The 18,281-nt window shown below is 37.8% G+C and overlaps 1 protein-coding gene across 1 annotated transcript in view; it reads right to left on the reverse strand.

The window, feature by feature from the left end:
* Window positions 1-16,021, reverse strand: part of HCRTR2 (hypocretin receptor 2) — a 104,192-nt gene extending 88,171 nt beyond the window's left edge. Inside the window, exon 1 of the mRNA XM_037844008.1 lies at window positions 15,799-16,021. Coding sequence (XP_037699936.1) covers window positions 15,799-16,021 — 223 coding nt within the window. The remainder of the gene's footprint in view (window positions 1-15,798) is intronic.
* Between the last annotated feature and the right edge of the window lie 2,260 nt (window positions 16,022-18,281).

The raw sequence follows: 18,281 nt of genomic DNA on the forward strand, positions 1-18,281 counted from the left end.
AGTCTCATAGGTAAGCAGGATAGTGAGTTAGGATGGGAGGCAGTGGGTATTCCTTCGTTAACTCTGGTTTGCTAGAGAGGTAAATGAACTGCAAGGTTTGGCACTTGGAGTGGAAGAAAAAAACAAACTGCTCAAGGTCCAAGCTGTTTTCTGTCATTCTGAGAATAACAAAAACAGGAGAAAACAAAAGTTTAGCCTGCATGAGCCCTGCCTCTATGACACTTTTTGCTTCTTCCTTTGCCCCTCCTCTTATCCACTTCCATGATGCTCCAATCTCCTGTATTAATATTTCTTTTTTACCCATCAAGCTGATTTTATACTTCAGAATGCAGCTCATATGTCTTTAACAGTAGACACCACATTGTGTTTTACTTTAATATATTGCATTTGTTTCCTTTTCATGACACTATGAACTCCTTGAGGATAATGATAAGATCCTTTTTACTTCTTTTAGTTCCAGGAGAGTGAGGGCCAGGCAGTTAATAGATGCTCAATAACTGTTTCATGAATGGACTGAATAAATGAATGAATGCTCTCTTATTATTAATATTTAATTTATATCCATTCAACAGTAGCACCATTGCAAATTACATCTCAGGAGAACATCAGGGCCTGGGCAGCGGGATGCTGACATTTTCTCTTGAGAACATGGTTGTTCCTGAGCTTACAAAGGAATTGCTTCCTGTGACCTGGCAACCATCATCCAAAAGCCTTCAACAAATTTTCTTCATTTCTTAAATCTGAACACAGATCATTTCTCTCACAGAACATTAAACACTTATTTATAACACTGAATAGGAAAATGGGCATATAAACTACAACTTATATACAGTTCCTATTTTATATACAGAGTATGCAGAATTACGTGTGATACTTAGAGATTGCCTGCAAAAGGGGGCAGCAATAACATTTAGTAAAGAATGAGTTTACAATATTTTATAAATCAATACTTTCTCAATAAAAGCCAAGATAGATCCTAAATATTATTGTTGAACTGAAAAGAGAAGCTTTAAATTTGAGTGGCTTCAACTGAGTATAGAGCAGAATCAAATTAGCTGTAACTAATATCATTGATAATCCCTTAAATGCATATGAGTGCAGAAAAGTTTCTATGTATACATTCACATATATGCAATGTATAGGAAAAATTTTAACTCACATATTCAAAAATCTAAATTATTTTAGTTCAAAGTGAAAATGTCTCTTCTCTAACCTACTACACCAAATATAGCTCACATCTTATAAATCTTGCATAATATTTTGGTAACACCATTCTTTGGAAGTATAATATTTGCAAACTACCAATATACTGAAGAACAGGGTAGCTACCCATCTGCCTATGATCCCTCCTTGTTTCCATACAGAGGATTAAGGATATTTTAGTGCAAACTTGCATTTCTAAAATCGTAGTTGTGACAAGTCCTGGGAGGAAAGATTTTACTCTGTTTTAATTTTTATCCATCAAGTACTTCTGTATCAACCACATCAGTACTTAAAACTTTTCTGATGGTTTTAGAATTTCACAATTCTAAATTGTGACCAACAATTTCTGACATTTCTGATTTAATAGATCAGCACTATTAGGTCTAAATCATAGCCCATCCTTTGTAATGTTTTTGTGTGGTGAAGCACCTTCATTTTCATAGACACTGTTCAGTTCTTTCCATGACATAATTGATTAGCTACATTTATTATGTACAGCAAATATGTGTGCAAATTTCATTTCATGGTTCAAGGGACCCATAATAAAAGGAAGTAATGATTATTTTAACTCTGAAAAGAAAAACTGACTTCATACAGAAAATCATGAATTAGAACATATATAAAAAACCTTGCATTACTAATTCTACTATACAGTGAATTCTGCTTATCATTCCGGACTTTTGAAATGTCCATATTTTGGTTAAGTTGTACAACAAAAAAGTGTATTGCAATAAAAAATTATGCCAAAGAAACATTGATACCTCTACTTAAAATGTTATATAATAATATATTACTTCAAAGTTGTCACTGAGAGAAACTTTCAGGCTCCAACCCTTTACCTCCTTTAACTCCTCCTAGTGACTTTTTCCTGTATTTTCTTGTTTTCATGTCTAATCCCCATTCAGGGCAGTTTTTTAGTTCTCTCTCCTCTAAGAGCACTTTATTGACACAAATCCTCCAACTGAATTTACATTTATTTAAGTGCTTATTTTATGTGTTTATTTCTACACTCTTTCTGAGAGAATTGATGCTGGCTTTCAAGAACACATACAATTCTGTAAGAAATCATGAATTAAGCTGTTGTGAAAAATAGAATAACAAAAACAAATGCCACAAGGGTGAGAACAAAGTTGAGTAGGGATAAGGCTCATGGTGCAAACTGTGGTAATCCATGTTGATTAAGAGCAGCTATAACTCAAAATATGTAGTTCTGGCAACTCAAGAGACAATTTGTAGCAAAACCTTATATAATGCTTATATGAGAATCACTCTTCTAAGCACTTGGAAATAAGAGTTTACTTAGATTTCATAACAGCCAAACAAGATATGCACTATGTTTAATGCCCTTTTTATAGATGAGGAAACTGAAATACAGAAAGGAGAGGGAATTTGCCCAGAACCATGTGGCTGTGAGTGACAGAGCTGGGACTTGGGTTTATGAGACTGTCCTTTCAACCACTGTCCTATATGTCTTCTGACCTCACTATTAAAAATAACTCACATTAAGTTCACTTCATTTGGCAATAATATTATAAATTGCAAAGGTTTTTAAAAGGTAGAAGCTGGAGTATAATTAATAGAGAAATGTGTGCTTTGAAAATATGTACCTAAACAAAGTTGTTACAAGAGAAGGAAATCATTTGCTTAGGCTTGGAAAACACACAAAACATTATTCAAGAAGAGCATTTTCCTTTTTCAACCAAATGGTAACCAACAGCCTCCTGATCCAGATACATTTTAGTTTTTTTAAATGCGCACAAATGCTTTCCCTTGCTATTGACACTAGAGAGGACTGCTGATTCTTGTGGCTATCATGGATTGATTTTGATTTGCACCCATAAGCGCGCACACACGCACACACCCCCTCTGACATTTGCCACTCCATGTACCTATTAACAGATTTATATTGTCTTGTATGTTTTTAATTATCCCAGAAGGCATTATCTAATTAAATCTCATATAAACCATATATATTGCTTGCGTAGCCACAAAGAAAAAAAAATAATTGTGAATGGCGTGAGGGGGGTCAAGCCCCACTTCCTGCTGGACCGCTGCATAGGATAGTCCTCTAGCACTTTAAACTCTACCTGTCCTTGGCCAATTTCATCATGACTCTTCTACAGCTCACCAAATTTGCTTTTCTTTCTGTATGTCATGCCTCTGATAAGAAAAAGACAATGATGACAATAGCCTCACATTCTTAGGCCAAAATCTTCTATTTATCAGCAGGTCCTTTTCAATTCTCTGCTTCTGATGACTTGCCAAGAGTGTTGCCAATGTTTTTCATAATTCTTTTCATGTTTTTACATAACCAATTTCATTGCTTTGGCTTATACCTCGTAATCTTTCTCTGGGAGAGTTTCAGTGGGCTCCTAGCTGGTTTCTCAGACTCTGGTCCCTTATAACTTCAACAAACTCTTACCATAGCCCTCAATGTAATCTTCCTTTGCAGAAATCTTCTATATCTAAATAATGCCATTTTCAAATAACTACAGATATTTTAAAACTTTTAATCCAATCCACCATGATATACTACAGACAAGACTAGTTCAGATGTCCACAACGTAATGAAGACCATGAAAGCAATGGGAAGCATCAGAGGAGCTTAAATCCCCAATACTTGAAATTATGCAAAAAAACAAAAAGAAAAAGTTTATGAAAACTAGTGTATTCTAGGAGTTCCATGAATGACTTTTTCTGATTGGTTCTGAAGAATTATTTATATCATTTCAAGCTCTACTCTTACTATTTTCTCATCTTAGATGGAGTTTCTTTTCCCCCTTTGGAATTATACTCACATGTCAACAACACCTCAAATGCTACCTCTGCAGTGAAGGAATATTTCTGACCCCAAGTCAGGATCCACTTTTTACATTTCTATGTTCTGTCACTTAACTTACACGTCTTCAGTAACCCTCATATTACTGTCTATTGCTTGAATGTTTGTCTCCCCACAAGATCAAAAATTCCTTGTAGGTAGGAACCATGTCTCATTCACTTTTGTATTTCCTCCACAAAATGTAATAGAGCACATTACATGTTGTGGATGTTCGATAAATATTTGCTGAATGAAATAAAAAAAGGAAATGGCTCTAAATTAGATAAGCCGTAGAAAATCAGTGTGTTGGTTCAGGTTGCTTTATTTTTTTGTGCTCCGTTTGCTGCTTAAATTTTAGGGCTGAGTCCTCTGGTGCTCTATGTTGCTTTTACCTTCATTTGTACAGTAAAGATGTGTTTGCATGACTTCAGACCATCTTAAGGGGCTTCCTTTGTTGCTTGTGGTGCCTCAGTACTTAGAGCAGTCTAAGGAGCCTCTCTTCCTTTATACCAAGACATAAAATCTATGCCAAGCTTGACTCTTGCCGCTTGGTTCCTCATCTTCTCCCCCCATCCCCATCTTCCATCTTTGTGGCCAAGTACCTACAATGAGTTCAGGGTCATTGAAGCAATGGTGATTAGTCATTGAAACTCAAGACCCTTTCAGTTGAGTTAGGCAAAAATGTCCATGAGAGTTCGCAATTCCCTTAAATTTCACAAATCATAATTTTTAGGTTATTACACAGACCAGCATGGACGTGTTATCAAGGGAGGACTGAAAAGGGGGAACACGGAGCTGCATTTACTCACTGTTCAGGGATGGGGAGCCCAAGTGATAACATATAACGCTATTTGGACAACTAACTCCATAGCAGCTCTCTAATAAGAAGTTTCACATAAGACAAGAAGTGTCAGTAATAGCCCATATCACACTGGTTGTTGCAGGATTAATTAAGGCAGTGTATAAGACTTTTTTGGAAGAGTTATGTAATTAGGGTGACATAGCAACTCTAAGAAAGTCTAACTTACAAATTCTACTCTCCTTCACTTGATTCAGAATAATGAGAAAATATTTAGAAAATCTGTCCAATTGAAAGTTGATTGAGGTTCTGCTAGAATTAGCAATGCCCCCCTTTTCTGGGCAAGGCTGCACTTTTATTAAAAAATTAATAATTATATGGATATTTTAGGAAACTGAGGGCCAGAGTAAGACAAAGAAAGTTACTGTTTTCCTTATTCTCTGTTAAATTCAGTGTCTAGAAATACCCAGCTCTCACCAACACTGTTCTGCACTCTGCCTGAAAATGTGTTTTTATTCAATTATTACAGTTCAGAGCCCTAGATTGGTGTAAGTCACTGGCAATAGTGGAGACTGACAGAGGATTCCTAAAACTGAGTGTCTGTGAGTATGTCTGAAACATCCTGGGCTGAGCTGGAATATCTTTGGCTCCTTTTACTGCAGAAGGTATAGACAAATCTTAACGTTCAGTCATGACTTCCTTACATCACCTGGGACACTAATGATCAAGTGTTTCTTTAGACTTTTGTAGAAACTTAAAAGACAACCGAGAATAATTTTGAAATAAAGATAGGAGTTTTGCACATTACATGTTCCCCTCAGTTATTGCAGAAATGTAGTATATTATTTGAAAGAATCTTTGTGTACCTTGCTCAAGAAAAAAAAAAGAAAAGAAAACCAGCACAGTTTGTAAATCCCATCTGCTTTTCATGAGAAGAGCAAAATAATTTCATTGTAATATCAAGGCGATCTCAGTACTGGGAACAGATTTTCCAAGTGGTCTTTCATAATCATTACTTTTATATTTATACAATACTTATTTTAACTTGTGTTTTTCTTAAGATATAGACCAAAAAGATCACAAATATAATTCAAATTATTGAGGTTTTATTTTAAATCTTCATGTAGAAGAAATTTAAAATCTGTAATTACTGATTTAAAAAAAAATGATTTTGTCCTAAATTATTCTTTCTGGTGGAAGTCCAACAACTTAATTCACTTGTTAGCTAAAAATTGCTGTAGGCCTGACATTGTTCTAGGCACTTAGGATACAACTGCAAACAAGAAAAACGAGGAAACTACTCTCATATAACTTACATTTTACTTAAGGGAGACAGTAAAAGGAATGAACAAACGAATCAGCAATAAGATTTCAAATAGCAATAAGTGCAATGAAGAAACTAAAATGGGGTGCTATCATAGTTCACGAAGGAGTACAATGATTTAGATTGGGCATTCTGAGAAACCTCTGACAAGGTGACATATGAACTGAGTAGGAGCCAGGCATGGGCAGGGCAGAGGGCAGTAAATGCAAGTGTGAAGACTCGAAAGCAGTAATATATGCAGTCTGTTAAAAAATAAATAAATTATGCTATGATGATCAAGCACCCTAAAGATGCTCCTTCTTACATGGATATTAACCCAAGGCCTCCCTCATCTCTATTGTACTTATCTTTTTCTTCCCTAAAGTCTGTGATTCATTTACTTGGAATAGCTGGCAATGTCTTAACTTTGCAAAACTCCTCAAGGCCTTCTATTCAGTTCTTGACATTTTAAAAATTTGAATGATAGCCTCCTTAATCCTGCCTGAAAAATCTAGGGTATGTTAAAATCATATTAGTCTTATCATTTGATCCCCACAATGCATGTGGTGTGTGTGTGCGTGCATATTTTTATTTCTGTGATTTTAAGTTCTAAAATTTTTATTTCCCCTTTTCCTCTAAGATGGTTTGGTTTCTTGTCAGTGACTATTTCAAACAGTTCATTATGCCTGGGGGAGAAAACAACATAATTTATAAATTAGGATAATTGTCATGACTTCCAGGAATCTATGAGTCACCATCAACCTCTGATGACTTCAAAGATTAAGGTTTTTCTAGGATTTCCTGTGTCCAAAATATAAATCAAGCCCAAGCACATAAGTGTCCCAATGACTATGCAGTCCTTTCCTTGCACCAGCCAGTGAGATTTTTGTTAATATATTTGATTTCAGACTTTTGAAAACTGGGGCGCTTTTCCATTAAGTATTCCAACTGAGGAGATTAAGTTTTTAGCTATTTTTTATAATGAAAAGTTTACCTAGTTTCACAGAATCACAAAATCCTTTCATAAGCACGTAGCCAAACCTCCCGACTCTTGTCCCAGAAAGATTAGCACAATCTGCACATTTTTAAAAAGACGAATTGTCTTCAAAATGGTATTTACAAACAGTAGAGTTCTCTACCAAATTGGATGACTCAACAAATTCATTTTGAGTTAATGAAATAAATTATCAGAGCCAGTGACTTTCTGACCCTATTTCAAGCAATATAGTGATAAAATCAACGCCATACATAGTTGCAAACCATGTACCTTATATATTCACTTCAGAGTCACTTAGTAGAAATAAAAACTCAATGAGACTCTAGAAAAGGATATTACAATTTTTAAGCACTGCTATATTCTCATTGTGAGCTGAAGATAGCAAATAAATATTTTTGAAGTAACCACTAACTTTAGGAATTTCAAAGTGTGTTACTGTGTCAACTTGTGGAGAAATGCGCACTAAAATTCTGTAAGGCTGACATGGGGTCAAAATAATATTTTCATTGATTGAGTGTTATAAATGTTACTTAAAATTGATTTTCAAGCGAGGAGACTTTGGAATATAAAATTTGGAATTTAATTAGAAAACATGAAAAATTTTCATCAGATCTCAAATTTTTCATCTTTTGGGGCCAAAACATGATCTAAAAGGCAAAATGAAGGACAGGTGGCTGGGTGGCTAGGAGAATAGTGAACCACTAAGACTTATACCGATAACTAACTACTAAAGTGATTTTAGTGAAAAACTGTATAGGATATTAGAAATATCAATAGGACTATGACACTCAAAATTCAGAAGTATGTTTTTTAGGAAAGAAATAATGAAAAATTATTATAAATATCTCAAATTTAAATTTCAGCAAAGCAAAAATAGCCAGTTTTCCCTTTTGTCTTTTTTTTTCTTTCTTCCTTCTTTCTTTCTTCTTTATTTTCTCACTCTTCCTTTCCTCCCACCCTTCCTTACCCAACATGTAGAAAGCCTCCTGGAAGTAGTTATAAACAGAGGATTGAGATTATGCCCTTTTTAACAATTTTTATTATAATAAGCAGGCTTAATTAGATAAACCATAAACAGAACATAAACCCTAATGTGAAAACTTTTACAAGTCTTGCTCCCTTTGGATTTATCCTCTACCCCACCCCCCATCCCCCGCCTCTGAATGTTCTCATCTAAAATACAAACCAATGGCACTTTCCTTAAAACCCTTTAAAAGCTCTACTTAAACTACAGTGTCAAAGCCAAATGGTACACAAGGCCTTTGGTGACCCAAACTTATCTACTGCTCTAGCCTTGTCCCAGACTTTTGTCATCTATACTTACACTGGTGTTACCCAGTTGCTTAACATTCTCTTCATAGCCCATGCTATTTCACGCCTCTTTGGTTTTGTTCATGTTGTTTCCTCTGCTTAAAACATCCTTACCCAATTTTCTTCACCTGGGTAACTTGAATTCATCCATTAAAACTGATTTTAGGTGTCACTTCCTCCTGTATTTTTCTCTAATCCCCCAAATGGAGCTAAGTGCCCTTCTCATCTGCTTCCACTGCATCCAGTAAACCCAAGCACTTGCCATATTATATCGATATTATCTGTTTATGTGTCTGTCTCTTCAACAAGAGTGTGGATTCCTTGATGCCAGTTCTTTATTATCTTTGTACTTCCAGTCCTTTGCACAGTAGTTAGCACAAGCTCTCTAAATATTATCAGTTACTTCTGTTGGCAGATATCCAGTGTAGTAGCTATATCAGGTTATCTTAGTCTTATGCCATTAAATACTTGATTCCTCTAAATTCCTTTGTTCTGATTCTACGCAAGTTAACTGTACTCTTTACTGGTGTATAGTTTCTGTGGCAGAGACATGGTTCCCTTACATTTCCCAGACCCCTTGTAGTTGGGTTGATACCATGAGATTAGTTTTGGTCAAATGATTATGAGCAAGATTGACATGCATTGCTTTGGAGTCAAAGTAGTTATATGACCCAGTATATTTTTCCATTTCTCTTTTCCTCTGCCATGACAACTTTAGAGGTTGTATTAGTGAGCTACTGCTGTAAAAAACTTATCCCTAATATAAACAGTTTTAAACAACTAACATTTATTGTCTCATAATTTCTGAGGGATCAGGAATATGATGAGAAGCTTAGCTGGATGGTTTATTCTCAGGGTCTCTCACTAGGTTGTAGGGGGCTTGCAGTCATTTCAAGCTTCAACCTAGGCTGAGGATTTACCTCCAAGCTGACTTACATCAGGCCTCAATCCAGCTATAGCTGTTGACTAGAGATTTTAATTTTTCAGCAGGTGGGCAGCTCACACCAAGGCAGCTTACTTTCCCCGGAGCAAAAAAATCCAAGAGAAGTGGGTGCTCAAGACAGAAGCTATGCCCTTTTATAATGTAATTTTGGAAGCAACATATGATCACTTCTGTTGCATTCTACTGGTCACCTAGACCTGCCAAGGTATAATGTGGGAAGGGATTACACAAGGGTATGAATACCAGGAAATGGGGGCTTGTTAGGAGCCATCTTGGAAGCTGGTTATCCCAGAGGCCACATGGAGGTTGCTTGTCTCTGAGTCACTGGATCAAACAGACTGCTCCAAACCACATTAGATGTTCAATAAGCAAGAAATAAACTTTTGTGGTGCTAGGCCAATGAGAATTTGAATGAATAGCCTCATTATTCCAACCAATAATGCTATGTAAAGAGTGACCTATTCAGTCAAATCAAGAGAAACTCATATGATAATTTTTTAAGCAAACAAATTATTTCAAAACCAGAAAACGAATGACTATGTCTGGGAACAAAAAGAGAAAAAATGAAGATATTTGGATTATTGGAGGTCTTAAGTGTTTAGGCCCTTAGTCCAAAATTGTGTCTAAAGGCGGCGCTTCTAATAACAAAATAACCCTTGGTCACAATTATCTAGCAATTTTTTCCCAGTGATTCACCCCCCTGAACAGGCAAAAACATTTTTGGCAGCACCTATTTTACACTGAAATTTTCTCTGGTAATGTAACCCTAGTCTGACCTTGATTAGCTTATCAAATGAGCTCATCCCCGTAGCTGAAGAACTATAGTCCATCAGCGAAATCGTGTGGCAACAGGCCAGGCCACTCTGTAAATCGTCTAGAGGGCACACCTGAGCATCACTTCTAGCCTCTTTCTGTCTGTGATTCTCCAGGCAGGGTTAAAAGCTAGGAAGAAAGATAGGATGAAGTAATGGAACAAGCATGGACCATGAAACCTGATAAATCGTATTTGAAACCAAGTGCTGCCACCTACTGTCTGACGAAACTTTGGAACAAGTTAAAATAGCCTTTAGAATTTCACTTTTCTCATTTGGAAAATAAAGCTATTAATGCTCTCATTATAAGTTTTTTGTGAGTCATCAATGAGATACATAGAAGTGCAGCCCAGCATTTAGGACCTGGCATATAGAACTCAATAAATATTCTTTATTTTCTTTTGCAGAGAGAAGATGAACTGAAGACGGATACCTTCAGCTGTCCCCATCACATGCCTTTGACTGAACCATACCACTGAGCCACTATTTAAGAAAGCCAGCATTCCTAAGCGTGTGGGGTATGTTGGAAATACTACAGGATAAAAGATGGAAGCATCTACCTTGACCAGTAAAGTAGCATCATTTGTGGATGCCCCTGAAATTTGAGATTCTGAGTGTGAATTCATTGACTCTTGAATGAAGAATCACATATATAATTTAAAATGAAAATAATAAAAATTCATATAAATACATAAAATATATTTCTATACCCTACTGAAATCAAGTGAATTTTTTAAAAATTGGAACATTGTATTTATTTGTACTTGAGTTTTAGGTTTGGCCTCTTTTGAAAATTGGGAGCTTTTCATAATTTCACTCTGCTTATATGGTTTTTCAATTATAGGAAGAATTCATTCGATTATAAATTATCAGTAGCATATATTACTCTCATTATTGTCTGTCCATGATAAAAGCTGCAGTTAACTAAGAGAGCTTTAAAAAATTATCATTGGGAGTCTGTTAGAGTCAAAGATATGATTTATTTACCAACTAAAACTAAGTGGTTATGATTTTAGCAAAAATGAGGAGACATCAGTTTAATTCAAGTTCATATAAGCATGTTTTACATTCTATAACTAAGTAGGCTTAAAGCTTAATGGCTAATATTACTTTTTAAATTCACTACTCATGACTTCTAATGGGTCTTGGTAGAGATAAGTGATATATTATCTCTGACCTTTTTCTGCTTCCTGTGTAGGAAAAGGTGGGCTTACACAAACACACATGGAGCTGAATTGGATAGTAGGAAAGTCAGAAAGCCAATGTCGCTTAGGCTTAGGAGTAAAAGGAACTTGAAACTCTGCCATTTCAACATCTGGGACATAGGGCTAGCTCTGTAGGAAGCAGCCTTATTCATAAATATGTTCCCCTATGTCACCAATCCAATTTACCTTAATTATTATTGGGTAAATTCTTTGATGGACAATGTGCTTTAACAAAGTTAAATCAACATATTACCAGTGTGTGTGTGCATTATTTAAAACATTATTAGTGATCTACCAACCAACCAACTAACCACTAGCTAATTTGAAAACTGAATGAAAGGGACCCAGTGCAGGCAAATTTAAGTAGTGTGAAAGAGAGGGAAAAATGATAAAGAAAATCAGGAATGAAATTCACGGAGAAGTGGGAAGGCAATATTAAGTAGTCAGTATGAAGGCAATGGACACTGGGAGGGGATGGGTGGGTGGCATTGGTATGGAAAAGTAACATGCGCCGACTCCATTACACTCAATTCTTTTAGGAAAACACTTGATTGAGATAAAGGCTAGGTTAGAGTAGAGCTCCAGAGCTCCAGGGAGAGATTTCAATGGTGGGAATGAAGGGAGAAAAATTGGCATTAATTAGTGTCTACTGTGTGTCAAGAAAAATACTTATACATTATATACATGTATATATCTATATACATATGCACACACACAAATATATCTATATGTTATCCCTCCATAACTATATAGAGAGATATCTATATACTATGTCCTCATAAGATGTCTAAAAGTTAGGCATTATCAACCTTAATATGCACCTTAAAAAGAGAGTTGGAGAGCTCAATAACTTGCTAAAGGTCACACAGGAAGAAGTTCAGCTGGAATGATGTCTGCATTTGTTGAATGTTTTCCTTATTTTGCATATGGACATAACAGGGAAGATAGAAGTTTGCTAGATGGAAATTAGGATATCTTTTTATGCTGAAGTAAGAAAGGCACATAATTTCTCATTTTTCCAAGGTTTTTATTGTCTGAACCAACTAGAATCCATCTCTCCCTACAGGGTCTACTTAAGGAATTAGGAGTTAAGAATAACATCAAATATATCCTTTTGACTATTCCCAAGAGCTCCCCACCACCACCACCACTCATACACATACATTAGTTTTAAAACATAATATTTATCAAAACCTACTTGTTGAATAATACAGTCATCTACTTGCCTGTAGTATATGACCTACTTAAGAATAGGACATATGTGGCATAATTTTGGAACTACAGGAAAACACCTTTTCAAAAAGAACCCCTCCCCATCCTTCTTCCTAGAATTTAAAATTCCAGAATTAGTCGATTTTAAATTTAATTTAATCCCACAATGAAAATTTCTGTGTCTTTTATTAGAATGTAAATATCCATGAAACGGCACCTTCAGTAATTTCTACCTTATTATGGATGACTTTGGTGTTTTTTGTTTTTTTTTCCTGAAACCACCCTCTATCTCTGGGAAGGAATATCCAATAGTGGAGAGGGGGCGTAATGAGATAGGGGCACTGTGGGGAAAATAAAGATGTAGGGATGATCAAGACTTTGTCATTCTGCTCAGGGCATATCCTGTTCTATCACTTCACAATCAGAACATTGTAGGGGAAATGACTTCTAACCGATGGCATTATATTTAGAAGTTCAACAAGGTTGAGATTTCCCAAGTAATCAGTTACATGAAAGTGCAAATGGTGAATGGACCTTGAAGGGACAGTGATTACATCTGCTGCCCACACCGGGTGCTTGACTTTCATATCTAATGTTGCCTATTTATCTTGCACGAATAATGTGATTTCTTATCCTGCCACTCTCTACATAAAATTACTTATACCAGAGGGTCAAAAAAGCAATTCTCCACCTAATCCGTTTTGCAAATTTGACGATGACATAAAAGAGCAGGAAGCTGTCTGTGAGTAATGACACTGCTCATTTGTTTAAATGTCAAACCTGAACCTCTTCAACTTTCAGGAAATATGTCAGTAAAGAGTGGGTTTCAGTTCAGCCAGGAAGGGTGCCAGTGTTATTCAGTCCTGAGGAAAATAGCTGTCAGTATCTTGAGAGCAGAGTGCTTTGTGTAAATCTTTCTGTTTAAACTGAATGGAATTGGCCATTTCAGCTCTTGAAGCTTTGACCAGTGTTCTCTTCCTTCACGTTATGACACAAGTAATCTTCCTGTAGAGGTGTGTCCTTCTTGAGACCAAACTCCCCAGGCTAGCAAACACAGACCCTTAAACCATGCATTTAGTGTACAAGACTGCAGTCCAGGTCTGTGCAAAGGCAACAGGAAATAACAGCAAAGAGGAGCAAATTTTATCAAAGAGATTAGGCCTGAAATCAAATTAGGGAAGGGAAATAGTTAAGGTTTGTAGCTATTCCTGCAAAGCAAATGTCAAATTTCTACTGCAATGCAATCATGTTCCTCTCTGGATGGGTTTGTTGGTGGACAGAATGGCTTTGCCATTAACCCCTCACAATAATTTATTGGCACTGGACACAGATGCAGGGGAGGACAGGAAGCACATTAAATAGGTTTGCAGGCAACCAGGAGCAGAGAATCCATTCTCTATGCACTTTCTAGCTCCAGAGTGGAATGACAATGGAGAATTCTGGACCTTAGGTCAGGAGAAAAGGATTTGAATCTGAACCTTGTCCCTTAACAAAACGTTTCATTTCTCCAAGTCTTGTTTCTTCTTTGGTTACATTTTGATTACTGTGATGCTTAAGTGAGAGTGTGTGTGAAGGGGTCTGCAACACAATAGATACTCAATAGAAGTTCACTTTCATTATTCATTTATCATTAACTAACGGCATAATGTAGTAAAATGTTACTATGTTAGTGGCCATGTGTGTTAATAGTTGGAATTCTAAGGATGGATGACAAGAAGGGAAGCGACAAAGGCATTGTTATTTACAAACTAAACCTTATAACTCAGAGCCCTAACCACAGGTTTCTTATCTCTCTCATCCAATAATATTCTACCAACTCTCTCCAGAATCCTCTCGGTCACATACTATCAGTCTCTCTACTTGCTGAATTGGGGAGAGGCTATTTTGGATGCTTCCTATCCACTTGGGGAGAGAGAAGGTAAAATCAGGTTAGTGATGAAAGCCCATTAAGTTCCTTGTCAGCCTCCGCTGCAGCGACAAATTCTTTTCTTTTGACTTCAAAGCCTCCCAGCCTATGTCACCTCATTCACCTTTGTTCCCTTTTATAACTGAAAGTCAAGAGCATCTTCTCCTAGCCTCCCTCATCAAATCCTGTCATTTCCATCAGAGACTTCCTCCACACTGCCCTGTGCATTTGAAATGTCGACGGCTCTCCATTCATCAAGGTACACACACTCCTTCCATTCACAATTCATTTTAAGTCTGCCCCCCTCCCTGCCCCCTTCCAAAGCTTCTTTAAGTGGATTCCCCTCCCGCCCTAATAAATTACATCACCAAGCCACTATGACGCCTAGGCACCCCTTCCCCAACTCTCAGAAATTCCGGGAGGTGGGAGGGAAAGGGGCGAGGGAATCTAGGTTTACAGACAAACCCAATCAGGAACAAATATAGAAGAGCCCAACGTAAGGTTTAGTTCCATTTTCGAAAGAAAAAAAAAATTAGTTAATGCTAATTTTTGAGCCTAGCACCTAGCATGCTCTGAAAAACAAACTGGCTGAATGGCTGAATGAAAGCAAGCATGAATGGTTGGATAGATGGATGAATGATTGCGATTTCCTCGGGACTTTTCTCGGATGCCCCTCCTTCCTGCTCCCGGAATGGCTCCTGTTTAATTCAGCTTCAGTGCGCGGGTGCACCTCCGTGCTTTGCCTCTCCCTCCGCTCTCTGCGCCTTCGTTACCACCTATTGACGAGGACCCAAATCACCGCACCAAAGGGCACTCTACCTAGATCACAAATCTTTTGTGACTTCAACAGCCAAAGACAGCTTGCTCTGTATGGGCGCCGCTTTGCATTCTGCAAGCTTTACCTTTCCCCCAAGTCTCCTGAAACCCAGGCACGTTACACACACAAAGGGACTAATTCCCCCACACCTAACAAAATCCACCTGGAGATCTCTGTTGCTGCCCCTTTCCGGGCGCTTAGTTTAACCTGGGGGCTGGCCAAAGAAACGCGGTTTCCCTCTTCTCCCTACAGAAAAAAAAAAAAAAAAAAAAAAAAAAAAAATCCTAGGGCTGGGTCCTGGTACGTATAATCGAAAAACTTTTTTTTTTTTTCCTTATGAGAAAACCCCACCCCGAGAGCAGCGACCTCTTTGTTCGCATCCCAGGGGGAGGGATGGGTCTTCAGAGCCTTTGCAGACTGGGGCGGAGGGGAGGTGACAGCCGTTTGGAGGGCTGACCTGGACGAGACTCACCCAGGACGTTCCCAATGAGAGCCACGACGAACACGATGATGTACCCGGCGATCAAGACCCACTCATATTCTTTCGGGTGTAGGTATTCCCTCCACAGGTACCGCAGGAATTCCTCATCGTCATAGTCGGTGGGGTTTAAAAAAGGCTCTTGAGTTTCATTCAGCTCCGAAGCGGATGACCAGTTGCGACAAGGGGGGGAGTCCTCCAATTTGGTGCCGGACATCACGGGCTCGGGTCCGGTTTTGTTCAATGTTGCAAGCTCCTCTTCCCCTGCCCCATGAGCACTGGTGATTTGCGGTGGGAAAGGCTGCGCGGAGAGGCGAGAAGGGGCTCCGGAGCAGAAAATGACGTGAAAAGTTACTGAGCCAATGCCTCCGGGGCCTTAGGCTGGGCAACTTCTGCGGCGGCTTTGCTGTCTTTGCAGGCGATTTTGCACCGGTAAGAGAGGCGGCTGAGGAACCAGAGACCCGGCACTGGAGGCTGCAGCAATGACACCGGGAGGAGAGATCTGTCTCGGGCTGAGCTCAAGCTCAATTACTCTTCATTCCAGCACTTGAGTCCGCAGCCCACAGCCTCCTCCCGTGCTGAGGGAGAGCCGAAGCTGACGAAGGAAAAAAAAAAAAGTAAAGAAAAATCATTTAAACCTGTGTCACTCTGTGGGTTAAATCTCCCTCTTTTTTCTTTTCTCCCATTTCTCTTTCCAACATTTCTTAATGGTTTCTGTAAAACATGCACAGACAAGTGTAGTTCTGTGGACATGACCCGTGTGCGAAGGCATGGTTAATGCAAGATTGGTTGCTGCATTTGTCTTTGTAATGCAAATGTAAAGGTAATGAGGAAGAACCACTGTGTTTCTCAAGTAGGACAGTGCATAAGTCATTTCAGGCAAATTCTTTAGCATTTGTTGGCTTTGCCAATTTAGCACTTGCTGAATCTTTAAGGCACCCCACCACCTCCACCAAACTAAGGAATGAGAGCATTTTTTAATTGAAGGATATATTTAACAAGAATTTGTACTTGTAACAACAAATGACATGTGAAATACAAGAGCTAATCCTTGAAGAACGCTCAGGGTCATGAATGTGATCACAGTCATGATGCCACACAAGGGGGACCACCCATATTCCAAGCAACATTAAACAGATTCTCTGTTGGATGTAGTGGTATAAACAGAAGCACGCTCTTTAGTAAATACCACACCCCACTGGTATTTCTTCCCACTGACTTAGGTATGTCAGGACTGATGTCCCTGCCATTCTTTCATGAACTGGATCTGTTTCAAAGAACATTCGGGGATGTGTCAGAGTGTAAATTCATGATCCTTTCATTCTCAGTAGCCATGGTAGGGATATTGCTTGTAATTACAATCCTGGACTTGGGAATAATCAAGACTGAAGTCTAGCTTAATAATAGAAGCCTCCTGATACCCTTGCTGACACGGACCCATGGCACATGAATGAGACCACTACAATTCACTACCTCAACCATCGTGGGACTCCTCTAATGGTTAGAAAACCATTGCTTAAGTTTAACTGAGTTCTTAAATCAAGATCTGCCTTTCTGCATCTTCTACCCTCAATTTCTAGTTGGCATCTCAGTGCTTCACAGAATAAATTTTCTACATGACAATCCTTCACATATTCAAAATAAACATCATAGCACCCCCCCATATCCCTTATATTCACTTTTCCCAAATTATTTCCATTGCTTTTCACATAACACTAACTCCACAACCTCTATTTACTTCATCTTCCTTTAGAATGTTGTCAACATCTGGCATTATTTGCAATTAGGAGGAAACGTAATAATCTGGTTTGGGTCTTGCCAGTACAAAATGCAACACTATTCTTTGACTGCAACTAGTATTTGTATCTAAGATGCTGGCTCATATTGAGCATTTTAGTCAACTGAACCCTGTCTCCACCTCCAATCATAATTCTTCACATTTGTTTTATGCTTTACAATTTACAAAATACTTTCATATGCATTATTTTTAAATGTCTGAGGGATTGGCTGTGATTAACTCTTTTCATAGAAGAGGGAACCGTGCCTGAGAAAATTAAATGATTTACCAAAGGGCAAGTTATTAATCAGTGAAAAAATCATCCAGTTCTAATCCCAATCCAGTGTTTCTATTCTAAGATATCATGCATCACAAGAAATACTATTGTTGTATTTTCCCAATCTGCACTAGTTAAATTCCTTTTTAAGGAAAGGACATGAAAGGATTTTTGATTTTTCAGCAACTTACTGAGTAGTGTTATTCCACTCTTAGTGATACAAGTTAAACAAGTTTCTTCTGTTTCATGGATTTTTCAATCTCATGAAGTCAGAGAGGAAACATATGAACAAATGAATGCATAATTAACTATTGGGAAGGGATAGGTGCTATGATGAAAACCAAAAAGAGGGAAATGATGTTGAGTGGAGTGTCCCAAAAGCCACGTTAGAACTGGATGGTCAAAGAAGGTCTCAGTGAAGAG

The sequence above is a fragment of the Choloepus didactylus genome, chromosome 7 (assembly GCF_015220235.1).
Source record: "Choloepus didactylus isolate mChoDid1 chromosome 7, mChoDid1.pri, whole genome shotgun sequence".
In the NCBI taxonomy this organism is placed as follows: domain Eukaryota; kingdom Metazoa; phylum Chordata; class Mammalia; order Pilosa; family Megalonychidae; genus Choloepus; species Choloepus didactylus.